The sequence below is a fragment of the Petromyzon marinus genome, chromosome 46 (genome assembly GCF_048934315.1).
Source record: "Petromyzon marinus isolate PM22_M1 ecotype Great Lakes invasive population chromosome 46, UKy_Petmar_22M1.pri1.0, whole genome shotgun sequence".
Lineage (NCBI taxonomy): Eukaryota > Metazoa > Chordata > Hyperoartia > Petromyzontiformes > Petromyzontidae > Petromyzon > Petromyzon marinus.
The window spans coordinates 13,471,552-13,487,916 of record NC_133712.1 but is presented as its reverse complement, the minus strand read 5'-3'; the positions used below and the strand labels follow the sequence as shown (position 1 = coordinate 13,487,916).

At 57.0% G+C, this 16,365-nt stretch overlaps 1 protein-coding gene across 1 annotated transcript in view; it reads left to right on the top strand.

Annotated features, from left to right (window-relative positions):
• The window catches only part of IARS1 (isoleucyl-tRNA synthetase 1), a 54,377-nt gene that overhangs the window by 17,598 nt on the left and 20,414 nt on the right, over positions 1–16,365 (top strand). Inside the window, exons 13-26 of the mRNA XM_032971537.2 lie at positions 182–280; positions 2,046–2,172; positions 2,593–2,666; positions 3,702–3,896; positions 4,284–4,370; positions 6,898–6,981; positions 7,804–7,948; positions 8,546–8,666; positions 10,656–10,747; positions 11,797–11,874; positions 12,097–12,218; positions 12,480–12,582; positions 13,766–13,849; positions 14,709–14,883. Of these exons, the coding sequence (XP_032827428.1) occupies positions 182–280; positions 2,046–2,172; positions 2,593–2,666; positions 3,702–3,896; positions 4,284–4,370; positions 6,898–6,981; positions 7,804–7,948; positions 8,546–8,666; positions 10,656–10,747; positions 11,797–11,874; positions 12,097–12,218; positions 12,480–12,582; positions 13,766–13,849; positions 14,709–14,883 (1,586 nt within the window). The remainder of the gene's footprint in view (positions 1–181; positions 281–2,045; positions 2,173–2,592; positions 2,667–3,701; positions 3,897–4,283; positions 4,371–6,897; positions 6,982–7,803; positions 7,949–8,545; positions 8,667–10,655; positions 10,748–11,796; positions 11,875–12,096; positions 12,219–12,479; positions 12,583–13,765; positions 13,850–14,708; positions 14,884–16,365) is intronic.

Here is a 16,365-nt window from a genome sequence, read left to right as displayed (position 1 = left end):
CACGAGCCTTTCCTAACACGAAGGATTTTGCGCTGCCCTGCGGGATTCTTTGTCTCGCCACCACGTGACGCCAATACGGCACTCGGGATAGAATTTGTGGGGGTGGCCGGAAGCGGGGGGTGCCCACGACCGCGATTGGTAACGTCTCCGGGGGGCGGGCGCCTTCTCCCTGCGTCCGCAGGTCAGACACGCCGCTCATCTACAAGGCGGTGCCCAGCTGGTTCGTCCGCGTGGAGCACATGGTGGACAAGCTGGTCGAGTGCAACAGCCAGTGCCTGTGGTGCGGTGCGCGGGCACACACACGTACACTTTCTACACCACGCCCCCCTGCACCACGCCCCCCTGCACCACGCCCCCCTGCACCATGCCCCCCTGCACCACGCCCTCTACACCACGCCCTCTACACCACGCCCCCCTACACAACGCCCCCCTACACCACGCCCCCCTACACCACGCCCCCCTACACCACGCCCCCCTACACCACGCCCCCCTACACCACGCCCCCCTACACCACGCCCCCCTACACCACGCCCCCCTACACCACGCCCCCCTACCCCACGCCCTCTACCCCACGCCCTCTACCCCACGCCCTCTACCCCACGCCCTCTACACCACGCCCTCTACACCACGCCCTCTACCCCACGCCCTCTACACCACGCCCTCTACACCACCCCCTCTACCCCACGCCCTCTACCCCACGCCCTCTACCCCACGCCCTCTACACCACGCCCTCTACACCACGCCCTCTACACCACGCCCTCTACCCCACGCCCTCTACACCACGCCCTCTACACCACGCCCTCTACACCACGCCCTCTACACCACGCCCTCTACACCACGCCCTCTACACCACGCCCTCTACACCACGCCCTCTACACCACGCCCTCTACCCCACGCCCTCTACACCACGCCCTCTACACCACGCCCTCTACCCCACGCCCTCTACCCCACGCCCTCTACACCACGCCCTCTACACCACGCCCTCTACACCACGCCCTCTACACCACGCCCTCTACCCCACGCCCTCTACACCACGCCCTCTACACCACGCCCTCTACACCACGCCCTCTACACCACGCCCTCTACACCACGCCCTCTACCCCACGCCCTCTACACCACGCCCTCTACCCCACGCCCTCTACACCACGCCCTCTACACCACGCCCTCTACACCACGCCCTCTACACCACGCCCTCTCCCCCACGCCCTCTCCTCCACGCCCTCTCCCCCACGCCCTCTACACCACGCCCTCTACCCCACGCCCTCTACACCACGCCCTCTACCCCACGCCCTCTACACTACCCCTCTACCCCACGCCCTCTACACCACGCCCTCTACACACCGTCTCCTGCCCCTCTACGATGTGATGCTCCTATGACCTTTCTGACGACCCCCTTACGACCCCCCTGATGTTCCTATGACCCTATGACTTATGATCCTATGACCCTATGACCTATGACCCTATTGACAAGGATACTGATTGGGTAGAGCCGCCCCCCTATATGCCGCGGCGCTTCACATCTCACCTCAACACATCTGAAAGGGGCACCCTCAGTGGCAGCTGTGCCTGTTGGCACAACGTGATTTAGCACGTGGCCTACAAACGGGCATCACTCTTCCAGTGGGGAGCACGATGATTGCCGCTATGATGTGTAATCCTAATCGAGTAGTTTTCCCAATCCGTGATCCCTGCTACTGGGGTACCGAGTCGGCACAGCTGCTCGCAGGCGATGGTCGCTGTGCAGTCTCCTCTCGTGGTAACACGCCGCCGCCCCGCCGCTTCGTCTCATTGTTGGCGGGGTGCACATGACCGTCCGAGGTGGTGCGCTCAGCAGCATCCCAGTCGTTCCTTTACATTGCCTCTCAAAGACACTCGGCTTCCATCGGACAGACGCGAAACCCCGTCGCTCTGCGCCGTCGCCGTGCCGAGTTGCCGCAGCCGCGTTGCCGGCGACGGTTGCCCTGACGTTGTCCCGCGGTGTGTTCCTGTTTTTGTCCCGGTGGTGTGTCCCGGTGCGCTCGCCACCGCCCTGTCCGCGCCGGCAGGGTGCCCGAGTTTGTGGGAGACAAGCGATTTGCCAACTGGCTCAAGGGCGCGCACGACTGGGCCATCTCCCGAAACCGCTACTGGGGCACGCCCATCCCGCTGTGGGTCAGCGACGACAGGAAGGAGGTACCGACCCACAATCGCCCCCCGAGCCCAACCGTTACCTTTGATGTATCAACCAAACTGAGCGAGGTGTTGTGACACTGCAGTTCCCCGTTGGTGAGGACCGAGAGAGAGAATGATAATCTAATGGTGGACTCCGTAGCGTAGGGTTGGCTTGCGGTGTTAGGGGGCAGTTGTGTAAGGGAGGGCTGGCGGGGGGTGGTGATCTCGTGTTGTCCGACACCCACGGGAAGAGAGTTTCACACCATTTGTGCAATGATCCACCGACCCTAGCTGCTTTCACAGTGCTGGATCACAGGCCACGTGCGGCGCCACTACCACCACCGTCACCGCCACCGCTGACATGCGGCGCGTCGGTGTCGTTCTGTGCGAGCGGCTTGTGCTGACACCTCTCGTGACCCCCGTGACCCCCTTCTCCGGCAGGTCGTGTGCGTGGGATCCATCGAGGAGCTGGAGGCGCTGACGGGCACCAAGATCTCCGATCTGCACCGTGAGAGGTGAACGGCGCCCGCGCTGCGGTCTGATTTGGAAGCATGGCGAGGGTGCTCCCCAGTAATGGAGGTGCAAGGTTGTCCTCGCGTGCGCCGGCGGTGGTGGTGGTCGACGTCTGGTGACGACGTTGGGGGCGGTTTTCGTCATTGTCGTCATCATCAGCATCGTCGGTAGTACTACCGGTGTTATCGGCAGTGGCAGGATTATCATCATCGTTATCGTCATTATTGAAATGTTTCGATGATAGGCAGTATCATAATCATGTCGTTAACCCCATTAGCATCATGATTGTCGGCATCAGAGCCATCATCGGTGTTGTTGAGTGGTGGTGCAGCATTTGGCGCATCGCGCCACCAACCCAACTCACTCCTAGTTCTCCCCCAGGTCGACTCAGCATGAAACGGGTCCCTGGTGCAGTGTATGATGGGGAGACAAAGACGGCCGGGTGTAGTGCTGGTCACGCCACCCCCTCGTGTGCCGTGCCAGCCGTGTGGGTATAGTTGCTTGTTATTTTTTTGCTTGGTTCCCCGGGACAGCCTCTGAGTATTTCCATTCGAGTAACCTTGCGGTGTGATTTTACAAATTTGGCAAAATGCGGACCATGACGCCGACACACAATGGCCTACTCTTGCGAATGAGGTCACTGGCATCTTTGACATCCACCGTGAGTGAAGCGGAGAGCTCGTCGCTTTTTTTCCGGTTCGCACACTCCGCAGTGTTAACCAGGACGGCCGGCGGAATCGAGCCGCGAACCTTTTGCAACATGCGGCGAACACGGCACCGCTGGGCCACGTGCCCTGGTCTTCTTCCACTCATTCATTGGCCGACGACACATTTACACATTGAGGACCGCAGAGCTTGGTCAATTGCAAGTAGCGCCGCCTCCTCACCGCCTGGCTGCTGCTTTCCCCCCTCTCTCTGTACGAGAACGATGTGTGTCTACTGTACGAATGGCGGCGCGCGACAGTTTGACGTGATTTTTATTATTTTTCTCCACCGCCGGGCGACTAAAGAGGCGTGTTTTGTGTTGCACGGCACAGCGTGGACAACCTGACGATCCCGTCGCGCACGGGCAGGGGCGTGCTGCGCCGCGTGACCGAGGTGTTCGACTGCTGGTTCGAGAGCGGCAGCATGCCCTACGCCCAGGTGCACTACCCCTTTGAGAACCGCCGGCAGTTCGAGGACTCGTTCCCTGCCGACTTCATCGCCGAGGGCATCGACCAGACGCGCGGGTGGTGAGTCCGCCCGCTCGCTCGCTCGCTCGCTCGTCCAGTCACTCGCTCTCTAGCTCGCCCGCCTGCTCGCCGCTCACTCGCTGAACCCGCTCGCTCGCTCATTCACTCTCCCGCTCATGCACCTGCTCCCTCACTGACCTGTTCACTCACCTGCTCGCTCACCAACTTGCCCACCGACCCATCCATTCACCTTTCCACTCATCAATCCACCTACCCACATGCTTATCTCTTGCGTGCCCATGCTGTCAACATCCAGCAGATTTGACATGTGCCGGAATTTTTTGTCTGACAAATCTTTCCCACACTCGTCCCCGATGCCCCCACCCCTCCCCATGCCGTTTCCGCCTGCCCCCACCCCCCTCCCACCACCCCCCATCCCCATGCCAGGTTTTACACGCTGCTCGTGCTCTCCACGGCGCTGTTCGGGAAGCCCCCCTTCAAGAACGTCATCGTCAATGGTCTGGTGCTCGCCAGGTCCGTGACCCACGCCGCTGCTGCCCCGGTGGCGATTATGGTGCTGTTCGTGGTTGTGGTGGTCAAAATATTGATGATGATGGTGGTGGTGGTGGTTGTGGTGACTGTATCCACAACAACAATGATAGTAGTGAATGCGATGATGACAACTCTGGTTTTGGTGATGATGCTGGTGGTGGTGATGATGATGGAGTTCCCCACAACCACGCTGGTTGTGACGACGGCCCCCGATGATTGGAGCGATGCCGGTCTTTCTGACGAGCTCCCAGGCCCCGGGGAATAATTGGCACGCGCGCGCACACACACCCACCTCGCCCACCCGCGATCCAGGCGCGAAACGATCGGGCGCTAAATCTGCCGGCGATGACACTAGCGTGGGAGGGGGGCAGCGCACGCCGCTGCCACCGCCGCTCGGCGCCGGAGAGATCTCACGGCGATCCCATTAGCGCGTGGGGTTAAGAGTCAGGTGTGAGCGAGCGATAATGAAAAATACCCACGTGCTGCCACGGCCTACGGATTGTTTGGCGCACATCCACCACGCTACCCCTGCCACCTCACCCATTGTGTTATGAAGCACAAGTTGGGGGTGCGTTTTGTAGTCCTGCTGCCGTGGTGATTCCACCAGCCCTATTGATAGCATGTGAGCTTGGAGTCAAGGTTAGGGCTATAGTCAGGCCTGGAGTCGGGGTTGGGACTGGAGTCGGGGTTGGGGCTGGAGTCGGGGTTTGGGGCTGTAGTTGTCGTTGAAACTGCACCCGCTCCACCATCCGGCGCTCGGCTCGCTTGTGCCGTGGCCGGTGAGAGGAGGTGCCACAGCAAACCACGTGGCAGACGAAATCCGAACGGGCGCTCTCGATCAGTGGCGCTCGTCTCTGCGAACTCTGCTACAGAATAAATATACACGCTGCGAGTGGGGTAGGAGCCTGTGGGGTCAGGGGTCAGAGATCCTGAGTCGGCACCGCTGAGATCCTGGGTTCGATTCTGGGTTTCAGTCACGTGACCACAGTTATTAAACCAGGTTCTCAAGCGTAGCGAGTTGGGGGGGGGTCTCAGACCAGTGATTGATTGATCCTCCACTGCGACTCTAAATCGCGAGTTGCCGGGAGGGGTATGATGACGACCAGGTCTGCTCTCAATCACCGCACGCAGTAGCAGAGGGTCTCCACCAGAGGGCATCACCGGCCACCACGAGGCAGACGAAATCCGGACGGGCGTTCTCGATCTGTGGCTCTCGTCTCTGCGAACTCTGCTTCAGAACAAATATACACGCGACGGGGATGGGGAGGCGGGGGGAGCAAGCCTTGGACACTGCACGTGGCCTCAAAATGCACATAGCCAGGAACAAGCGCCGTAGTAGCGAATGGCAATTGTTTTTGAGTGGGTGAATGAATGGGTGGGCGAGGTGAACAAGTGAGTGAGTTGTTGTGACTTGTAGCGTGGTGGTTGCACACGTTGTGGCGATGGATTAGACGCAACAGTCAGTGTCTGGTGCAGGCCGAGTCCTCAATATGGGAGGAGGTTTCAGTGAGTGAAGTTCACAGGGACAGTAACCGAGGCAGCAACAGTAGTGGTGGCAATTTGTGTGTGGGAATGTTAACTTGCTATGTAACTGGGTGAGCGCCTTGGAGACGCGAGGTAGCTGCGTGTGTGGGAGACGCGGGGTGACGAGAGATGAGGGCGCGAACGCTGGAAAACGAAGTGTTCAGCGCGAGAGAAGCGGCGAGACGGAGTCCGTTGCCGAAACGAACGTGAGCAGCACGCGACGCCGAGACTTGGCGTCCACGCTCCGCTCGCTCGGAACCGCGGTGCTTTGCCGGTGCTCGTGGGTGTGAGGGATTGGGTGGTGCTGATGATAATACAGACGGTGCTGATGACGATGATGATCATGATTACTTGGCTGCTGATGTTAATGCCGATGATGATGAAGCTGCCGACAGAGATGATAGTTGTGCAGATGCTGCTGCTGATGATGACGATCTTTCTTTTGAAACTGCTGTTGGGGGTCATGATGATTATTTTGATGACGATGGTACTCATACTGCTGCTGCTCATGATGATGATGCTCCTGACTGCATGAGTTTTCCTATTCCATAAGAGTCTACATGAATTACATGCATTGTACATATATGCATACAAACATATGCAAACATATACACATGCACATATGTATGTATAAGTGTGTGTGTGTGTTGTGGAGCTTTGAGGAGCAGCAGTTTAGTGGTTAGCGCGCTGCACTACCAACCCGGCCACTCGAGTTCGAATCCCGCTTTCGAATCCCGCTTTCAGCCAACAACAGTGACAATATGTGAACCGGTCTCGGGTGCCCTAGGTCGGCTCGGCCTCAATAAAATACCTGGTGTCGTGTGTAAACATCGCCACTAGTGAGACAAAGGCGGCTGGGCATGGTGCTGGCCACCTACCCCCTCGTGTGCTGTGCCGGCCTTCATAGGTGCTGCTGCTCACGAACGACACTTGGCCGCAACAGTCGGCTAAAGGCTTCGTGGGGAATCTTTGTCTTTGCGTGTAGTGACGGGCAGAAGATGTCCAAGAGGAAGAAGAATTACCCGGATCCGGTGGAGGTGGTGAATCGCTACGGCGCTGATGCCCTGAGGTGCGGGCTGCTGACCCTGCCCTACTGGGGTCTGGCTGACCCCCCCCCGCCTCTTCTCCTCCCTCTTTTGAGGGGGTTAACCCTGACTCCTGTGAAGTATCCCTTGTTGCCGCCGAGTCCTGCTAAGGCTCTCCCTGCGGTGCTGCCGCTGCCCATTATTGGGGAGCCTATAAAGGTGCAAGCCAACAGCACTTGCCCCGACAGCTTGTGTCGGCTACACAGGGGGGGATCTCTGTGCGTGCGCGTGTGTGTGCAGGTTGTGAGTGGTAGTGGAGCGGTTAGCGCTACGCTGCGCTACGAACCCGGCGACGCGAGTTCGATTCCCGTTCACAGCCAACACCGGTGGCGAATATCTGAACCGGTCTTGGGCCTCTCTCGAGGTCGACTCTGAAATTATTAACTGGTGCGATGTGTAAATATCGCAACAGGGGAGACAAAGGCTGCCAGGGTGGTGATGGCCACCCACCCCCTCGTGTAACACTTGGACCTAAAGTGTGTTAAGGCTATATGGGGGATCTTTGTCTTTCTATGTTTTTTGCTAAAAAAAAAATCCGAATTCTAAAATTGGCTTGCAAATTATTCAGTTGGAATCACACGTGACAATGTCATCACCACTGCCATTATCATCGCTACCATCATCATCACAGCCATTATCATCACTGCTGTCATCATCTCTGCCAATATCACTGCCACATCAGCACTGCAGTGTGTGAAAACATCGCCACTGGGTAGACAAAGGCGGTCTTCATAGGTACTCTCTAACAGCACTTGCCCCAACAGTCTTTTAAGGCTATACGGGGGATCTTTTGTCTTTTTGTGCAGGTTATACCTGATCAACTCTCCCGTTGTGAGGGCGGAGAACCTGCGCTTCAAGGAGGAGGGTGTGCGGGATGTCCTCAAGGACGTCTTCCTGCCCTGGTACAATGCCTACCGCTTCCTGGTGCAGAACGTGGACCGCCTGCACAGGGTAAGGGTCGCCTTAGCAACGCAGCGGCAGCGTCACGGCAACGTGGCGACGTGGTGTCGTGGCGTCACGGCAACATCATGGCAACGTTGCGATGCGGTGACACGGTGTCACGGCAACGCAGAATTACGGCATCACGGCACCATGATGATACATTCCCGTGGCAACACAGCACCATGGAAATGTACTATCACAACACGACAGCGTGCTAACGTGTTAATATCAGTGCGGAGACCCTTGTTGTGGTCATTGTTATCGTTGTTGATGGTATTGCTGTTGATGTTCGTGTTGGATATCTACGTCTCCTGGTATTGACATTCTGCTGTTGTGGTGGTGTTGATGTTGACATCATTGGCGTTATAAACACTCATAAATTGGCCAATAACACCTTCATATTTAGAGGACCGTAAAGCTTGGGCAATTGACGGCGCCGGCCCACCGCGTGGCTGCTGCTGGTGCCTCCCCGCTCGTCTGTAGTCCCTGCTCCTGGCGCCTCCGAGTCGTCCTCTCTCTACGACAGCGATGAGCGGATGCTGTGCGGAGGTGGCGGCTGTGGTGCAGCGTTGCAAGTAGAAACTATTGTTGTTGTTGCCATGGCAGGAGGAGGGCCTGGCGTTCCTCTACAACGAGCAAACGGCCGAGCCGAGCGACAACATCATGGACAAGTGGATCATATCCTTCGCCCAGTCGCTCATCGCTTTCTTTAAGACCGAGATGGCCGGTGAGCCTCGCCTCTACTAACTGCCCCTTCGCCTCTGCCCTCCTACCTGCCTCCTCGCTTTTACACTCCTAACTGCCCCCTCGCCTCTGCCCTACTAACTGCCCCTTCGCCTCTACACTCCTAACCGGTTAAAACTGCCCAAAATCACATTGTCCGTCGGGCAGTGTATTGTTGAATGTCGGAGTAGTGTTGCTGCTCGTGTGAGCATTGAGGCATTGGTGCTCACCTTGTTTACAGCTCTAAATTGGTGGTGGAAATTCCACATTATTTTGACAGGGGTGAGTCTACCCATATGACAACCACTGTTGACTTCCCCACAAAGTGGAATTCATTCTGGCAACTGCCGACTGAGGGTTGATGAGCCTAGTCTACCCCACCGACCCGGATGTGAACTCCCGGCGGTGGTCGTGGATGGCGGTGATGATGGTGGTGGTGGCAGTGGTGGTGGTAGTGATTGGTCGTGGATAATGCTGATGATGCTGATGATGGAGGCAGTGGCGGTGGTGGCGATGGTAATGAGGGCAGCAGTGGTGATAGTGGAAGTTGCAGCGGTGCCAGCGGCTGGTGGTATTGGCGGTGGGGGTGTTGGCAGTGGCGGAGGCAACACCTGCCACCTACGCACCTCGCCCTCCTCCATAGAAGCCCCTGGCTTAGCTCCCACTCGGCGGAGGCACTGCCGGGGGAGGTGTTTAATTATGAATGGCCGTGGCGAAGTAAAAGCGGAGAAGAGATTTACACAAAATAAATAATGGCGGGGGAAGCGTGGGCCCGATGGCAGGGGAACCTGACGGATGGTGCCACGGATTTTTTTTTGTTCCGAGGTTTTGAAGCGCGATATTTAAACCGCCCCCCTCCCACCGCCCTCCCACGGTTCCGTGCTCCTCGTGCTCTCCCCAGCCGATACCGTGCGCTGCTTTCATCTTATGCAGCGTTGCTGTTCGACAACAGCGACGGGAGCGGTAACAGCAGCAGCAGTGATGCCGTGTGTTTAATTATTTGTCTGCGGGTGCCGGCGGCGGCATTGTCTATATAACATTATTCACCGCCAGCCCTGTCAAGAAGGCCACTGCTGCACAGTTGGGCTCAAGACCTCGTGCGAGCCAGGGCAAAGGTCACGCTTGCTCGATACAAGGCAAGGCGGAGCGGGCCCGACTAGCCAACGTGGCGATGCGCAATTGAATTTCAGGTCAGGCCCTGTCATGGTCTCGACAAATGTGACTCGACTTCTTTGGCCTCCCTATTGATGCGCTAACGAGCAAAGGCCGCACTCGTCTGTTGTTGACCAAATATATGTCGTGAACCCTCCACCACCCGACACCGTTCTCTGAGCAATTGGGAACATGTATTTATTCTGGAAATTAAAATATTTCACCGAGAAGAACACATCCCCGTTTGTCGAATGAGTGGCTCGGGTGGCGAAGCGTTTCAGGCCTCGTTAGGGTTTTATTTGGATTTGTGGAAGGGAACCGGAATATGAGGAGAAAACCATACTCTTTGGTTCTTTCGGTAAAGTCACGTAGGTAGAAAAATAATACATCGCGACGTTTCGGGCGCTAACACGCTTTCCCACCTTGATGATGGACGCTTGTGTTGCGCCCGAAACGTCACGATTCATTTTATTTTCTACCTACGTGACTTTACCGAAAGAACCAAAGAGTGTGGATTCCTGCAGTCACGGAAGCTTCAAATCAAGGAGAAAACCCACCAGGGGTGCAGGGGAGATGTCACTCAAAGCTCCGCCGCACAGGTGGGTTCAACCTACTTGCTGTACTGCCATTCTCCCAGCGGGTTTGGGAGCTTCAAATGCTTTTCTGGTGGTGATCCACCAACCGTCGCTTCTAAAGCACCACCACTACCAGGCTAACGTGCTGCGTGTGTCCCACGTGTGTGCCGCGTGTATGTGCTGCCTTCGGTGTGTGTGTGTGTGCCTTGCGTGCGTGCTATGTGTGCTGCGCGTGGTGTGTGTACTGTGTGTGCCTCACCTGCCAGCGTACCGGCTCTACACCGTGGTGCCACGTCTGGTGAAGTTCGTTGACATGCTGACCAATTGGTACGTCCGCACCAACCGCCGGCGCCTCAAGGTCAGTCCTGCGCCCTCCAGGGGTCGGGGTAGGGGAGAGGTTAATTATGGCCGTGTCGGAGATCCTGAGCCAGCACAGCCCTAGGCATTATTTCGTAGAGTCGAGATAGCTAGAAGGCCCGGTGACTCGGAAGGTCAAAGCATTGAGCCAGTTTCGCTGAGATCCTGCTTTCAAATCCGGGTTACAGCCACTGCCTGTGATTAAGCCGGGTTCTCAGGTGCAGTGAGTTTATGGGCTCAGCCCGATCACCAGTGACCTACATGGTACATGGATAAATTACATTTATGAGAATTAAAAACATCGATTTGACTGCCATGCGACTAGCATTGCTTAAACGCGCGGAATGGTGGCGCAGTTGTCAGCGCCACTAGTCTACGAACCCGGCAGCCCGCATTAAAATCCCAGCCACGGCTGTCATCGGTGGCAAGTGACAGTCCTGGGCCTCCTATAGATCAACCCAGCCTTAAAAACTAGTACCTGTTGCGGCGTGTAAAAACATCAGCACTGGCGGGAGACAAAGGTAGCCGTGCATGGTGCAAATCGCGCCACCACCTCCCCTTGTCGCCAATCCGGCCTTCAGGGGTGTTTGCTCACAGGACTTGTCCCCACCCCGCATAGCAGCCTGTGCAGGCTACACGGGCATCTTTGTCTTTGTACTTACAATACCGTGCTTGTGGAGTACGCGCGAAGGCCCCGCTGGGTGTAAAGGTGGCCACTTGTGGCGGGGCTGAAAGAGCCTTTCAAATGCCTCCTGCACCACCACCACCCCCCGCCTACTCACCCTGCCTGCCGAGCGGTCTCTTGGAGATGGGGGGCCGCCGCTGCTGTGCTTTGTTCTGTTCGACCGGTGACTTCGCATTGAACCCATCCATGCGTGTGTGTGTGTGTGTGTCCCCTGTGACCCCCATGTGACCCCCCTGTGGCCCATTGCCTCCCGTGTTTCTCCGTGTCTCTCTGGGCCCCCCCCCCCCCGTGTTCCCCGCCGTGTCCCCCTCTCCCCAACCGTGCCCCCCCCCCCCCCCCGCTACTTCCCATGCCACTGTGTGCAGGGTGAGGGTGGCGCTCGCGATTGCCAGCGAGCCCTGGAGACGCTCTTTAGTGTCCTCTTCTCCATGTGCCGACTCATGGTACTGCACTCACCACACCACACACAACAATACACACACACACACAGTTGCGTGTGACGTCGGCGGCACGGCACGGCTCTGCTTCTGCGGTAGAAAAACAACACCGGCACCTCCTGAGCCACGCCGGGCTGGCTCGGCACAGCTCCGGCGCGGCGCGGTTGTGCAGTGGAAAACGCTCGTCGCACGAGCACCATGTGGCGTGTGGTGGCGTCCCGTGCGCAGGCCCCGTTTACGCCGTTCATCACGGAGTTCATGTACCAGAACCTGCGGCACCTGCTGGACCCGGCCTCCGCTTGCGAGAAGGACACGCGCAGCATCCACTACCTCATGCTGCCTCTCACCAGGTGCTGCCCCCTGACCCCCCCACCACGACCCCCGACCTCACTTGTTGCTGAACCCGCCACGGGATCCCTTGCCCCACTGTCCGATGCCTGGTCCCACTAGCCGGCCTCCGTTTAGCGCGGTTGGCTACATATAGTGCGAAAGAAGTCCATCATATATACTTGAGAAGGAGGGATGGCAGGTGGACAGTGTGGTGGATGAGTAGGGTGTGCGATGAGGAGGTAGAACTGTATGGGGGGGGGCGGGTGTGAGTGTGTGTGCAGGGAGACTCTGATCGATGAGCGCATTGAGAAGGCCGTGGCGCGGATGCAGTCGGTGGTGGAGCTGGGCAGGGTGGTGCGCGACCGCAAAACGCTCCCCGTCAAGGTGGCACCCCAACACCAACACTAATACCAACACGAACACCAACACTAAGACCAACACCAACACTAACCCCGCCCCTAACATTAACCCCACCCCTAACACTAACCCTGACCCTGACCATAACCCTGAACTCATCAGTGACGATTATCTGAACCGGCCCCGGGCCTCCCCTAGGTCGACTCAGCTTCAAATGAGTACCCGGTGCGATGTGTAAACATCGCCACTAGGGAGACAAAGGCGGCCGGGCCTGGTGTTGGCCACCCACCCCCTCGTGTGCTGTGCCGGCCTTTATAGGTGCTCGCTAACAGCACTTGCCCCTACAGTCTGTTAAGGCTATACGGGGGATCTTTGTCTTGTATGAGGCAGTAGAGACACTTGAGTGGTGGCCCCCAGTGATGGCCGCGTGCACTCATGCGGCACAGTGAGGGTGGTGTGAGCGAGCGTGTGCAATGTCATAGCTAGCATTGGTGACGAATATCTGAGCCTCCCCTAGATTCACTCAGCCTTAAATGAGCACCTGGAGCAGTGTGTAAGCGTCTGCGCTGGGGGAGACAAAGGCGGCCAGGCATGCTGTTGGCCTTCCACCCTCGTGTTCTGCGCCGGCATTAATAGGTGCTTGCTAACAGCACTTGCCTCAACAGTCTGTTAAGGCTATATTGGGGATCTTTGCTTGTTTTGTTTGTAGCGGTGATGCGTGTTTGCATTATGAACCCGGCGGCCCCTAGGTCGACTCGGCCATTAATGGGGTGGTGGGTAAACGTCAGACGATCGTGTGTGGCGGTGCTAGCCACACCATCCCATGGCGTGCCACGCCGACTTTAATAGGTGCTCGCTGACATCTTTGTTGCGCATGTCTGAGTGCGTGCCTTTGTGTATGACCTTGTTTGTGTGTTCTTGTGCGTACGTGCCTGCAAATACGTGTGTGCATTTACTTGCTTGTGTGTGCGTGCGCTAATGTGGCCGTGTGTGTCTGTGCGCGTATGTGCGCGCGTGACCATGTATGTGTGCCCCTGTGCGTGTGCCCGTGTGTGTGTATGTACACGTGTTTGTGCGTGCGTGTGTGCAAAAGACTATGGGGGGGTGTATTTGTCTTTGTGTATGCAAATGCGAGTGTTTGTGTGCATCTACTCTTGTTAATGCCTCTGTGTGCATGTGTGTGTGCGTGCGTGTGTGTGTGCGTGCTCAGTATCCCCTGCGGGAGGTGGTGGTCATCCATCAGGATCCGCAGGCCTTGGAGGACATCCAGTTGCTGCAGAAGTACATCTTGGAGGTGACGGAGAAATTGACAATGTTTGCACGAGCGAGTGCGCTTTGCATACGTGATGCGTGTGTGTGTGCTGTGCGTGCTGGGTGTATGCTGTGTCTATACTGTGTATGTGTGTATGCTGTTCGTATGTGCCGCTTATGCTATGCGTGTTTTGTGCATATACGCTGCGCGTGTGCACGTCTGCTGTGCTCGTGAATTTTTTTTTTTACATTGACGATTAATCCAAAAGTGCGAAGTCGCAGGATATGACATCACTGCTAATGACGCCACTTGCGCGGTGGCGTTGTGCGGCAAAAGGCGATGCCGCTTCTGTTCGCACGAAGATACGAGCGTGCCGTCACCGTCCTAGAATCTCACCACCCAGACCCGGAACAACGCTGCTGGCGAACGGAGTGGAGCAACACCTCTTCATTCAAGACCCAAACATTATCGCACCTCCTCCTGGTTTTGACTTTCCTCCTCCTCTACGACGCCGGTGGTGGAACCATCAATCGCAACCATCAGAACATCAACAGCAGGCCGTTGCGCAACATGTGTTTCTTAAGTGGAAAATGAAGGACACAAGCCACAGTAAAGTCGTGTGGCCATGCACCCAAACTATAGACCATACACTGAACCACTGCAATCTGCACACCTTCATTGGAAGAGCAACGGCAAAACTACAGGAACTCTTTCCTGAAGCCCTCTTGTCATGGCCAAGCGGACCTCCACATTGGCATCGAGCTCCTGAACTATATTGCTCCTGCCGCCGTGTGCAAACGATAGAACAATCCGAAAATCTGAGACAGATTTAATCCGAGATGCATGCCTAAAGCGTGTGTGTCTTTCGCGCGCCCCTCCCCCTCCGCGGCCCCCCGAACAGGAGCTGAACGTGCGGGTTCTGACAACGTCCACCGACAAGCAACGCTACGGCGTGATTCTGCGCGCCGAGCCAGACCACATGGTGCTGGGCCAGAGGCTCAAGGGGGCCTTCAGGTCCGTCATGACTGCCATTCAGAAGCTGGACGACGCTCAGCTGCAGGAGTTCCAGAGCACGGGTGAGGTGGGGTGGCACTACCGGGGGGAGGTGGGGGGCAAGGGTGGTGGTGGCTGGGCTTTGTGATATCGCAGTGATGATGCGACGTTGTTGCTCATGGCGAGCGATGGTAACGGTGTTGCTTGTGGCGGTGATGACGCTGCTAATGGTGATGTTGCTCGTGCCGGTGTTGCAAGTGATGACGTTGCTAATGGTGATGTTGACCGTGCCGATATTGCTAGTGACTAAGTTGCTAATGGTGATGTTGCGATTGCCGCTGTTGCGATTGCCGATGTTGCGATTGCCGATGTTGCGAGTGATAACGTGCCTAATGGCGATGGCGTTGTTAACGGTGAGGTTGCTCGTGATGACGTTGCTCGCGACAATGTCGCTGGCGCCTCGTGTCACTTCGCCCGTGACTGGAGTGGCCCCCATTACATCTCAATCAAGTCACTTATGCAAATGAGCCATTCGCATTATATTTCAATTAGGTCCACTCGGAGGTTGCATGCATCACTCAGCACAGCTGCTCAGCTTGCAGAGGCAGTGGGGGTTGGCGATGATGATGATCATGATGATGGCCGTGATGATGATGGCAGCGGTGATGGCGGTCATGATGCCTGCAGTGCTGATGTGGCAGTGATGTTGACAGCATTGATGATGATGATGGCAGTGGTGATGACATTGTTACATGTGATCCCAACTGAATAATTTGCAAGTAATAGAATTTGGCAAATTGTTTAGCAAGCAACATACAAAGATCCCCTTTTGGGCCAAGTGTTACACGAGGGGGTGGGTGGCTATCACCACCCCCAGCCGCCTTTGTCTCTCCAGTGGCGATGTTTACACACCGCACCAGGTACTCATTTCAGAGTCTACCTAGGGGATGCATGCGTGCGCACACACGCGCACCACGCACGCACACACACAAGCACCACGCATGCACACACACACGCACGCACACACGCACCACGCATGCACACACACAGGCACCACGCATGCACACACGCGCACCATGCATGCACACACACGCACGCATGCACACACAAGCACCATGCACACACACAAGCACCATGCACACACACACACGCACCACGCACGCACACACTACCAGCTCTGCGGACGTGCTCTGTCCCAGGGCAGTTTGCTATTTCCCTTGAGTGTGATTCTCTCTGAGCTCGATCGCCCCCGTTGGTCGGCGTTGTTGTCATTGTTGCCTTCGCGTATATATATTTATTTATTCACGCAGATAATTTTTAGCAACCGCCACCACTACCACCGCCACTTTTTCTATCCGAGGGCTGCTGCGTTACGCAAACACCGGCACCCGGGGCTGCCATACCCACGTCAGGGGGAGGGCAAGGGTGGGGGAGGGGATGGAGAGCAGAGGAGAGATGGAGCTGGCAGTGTGGCATGGGGGGAGCGAAGGAGAGAGGGGGAGTGATGGGAAGAGGAAAGCAGTTGGGGGGGGGAAGCGATTGGAATAGAGGGGGAGCAGAGGGGG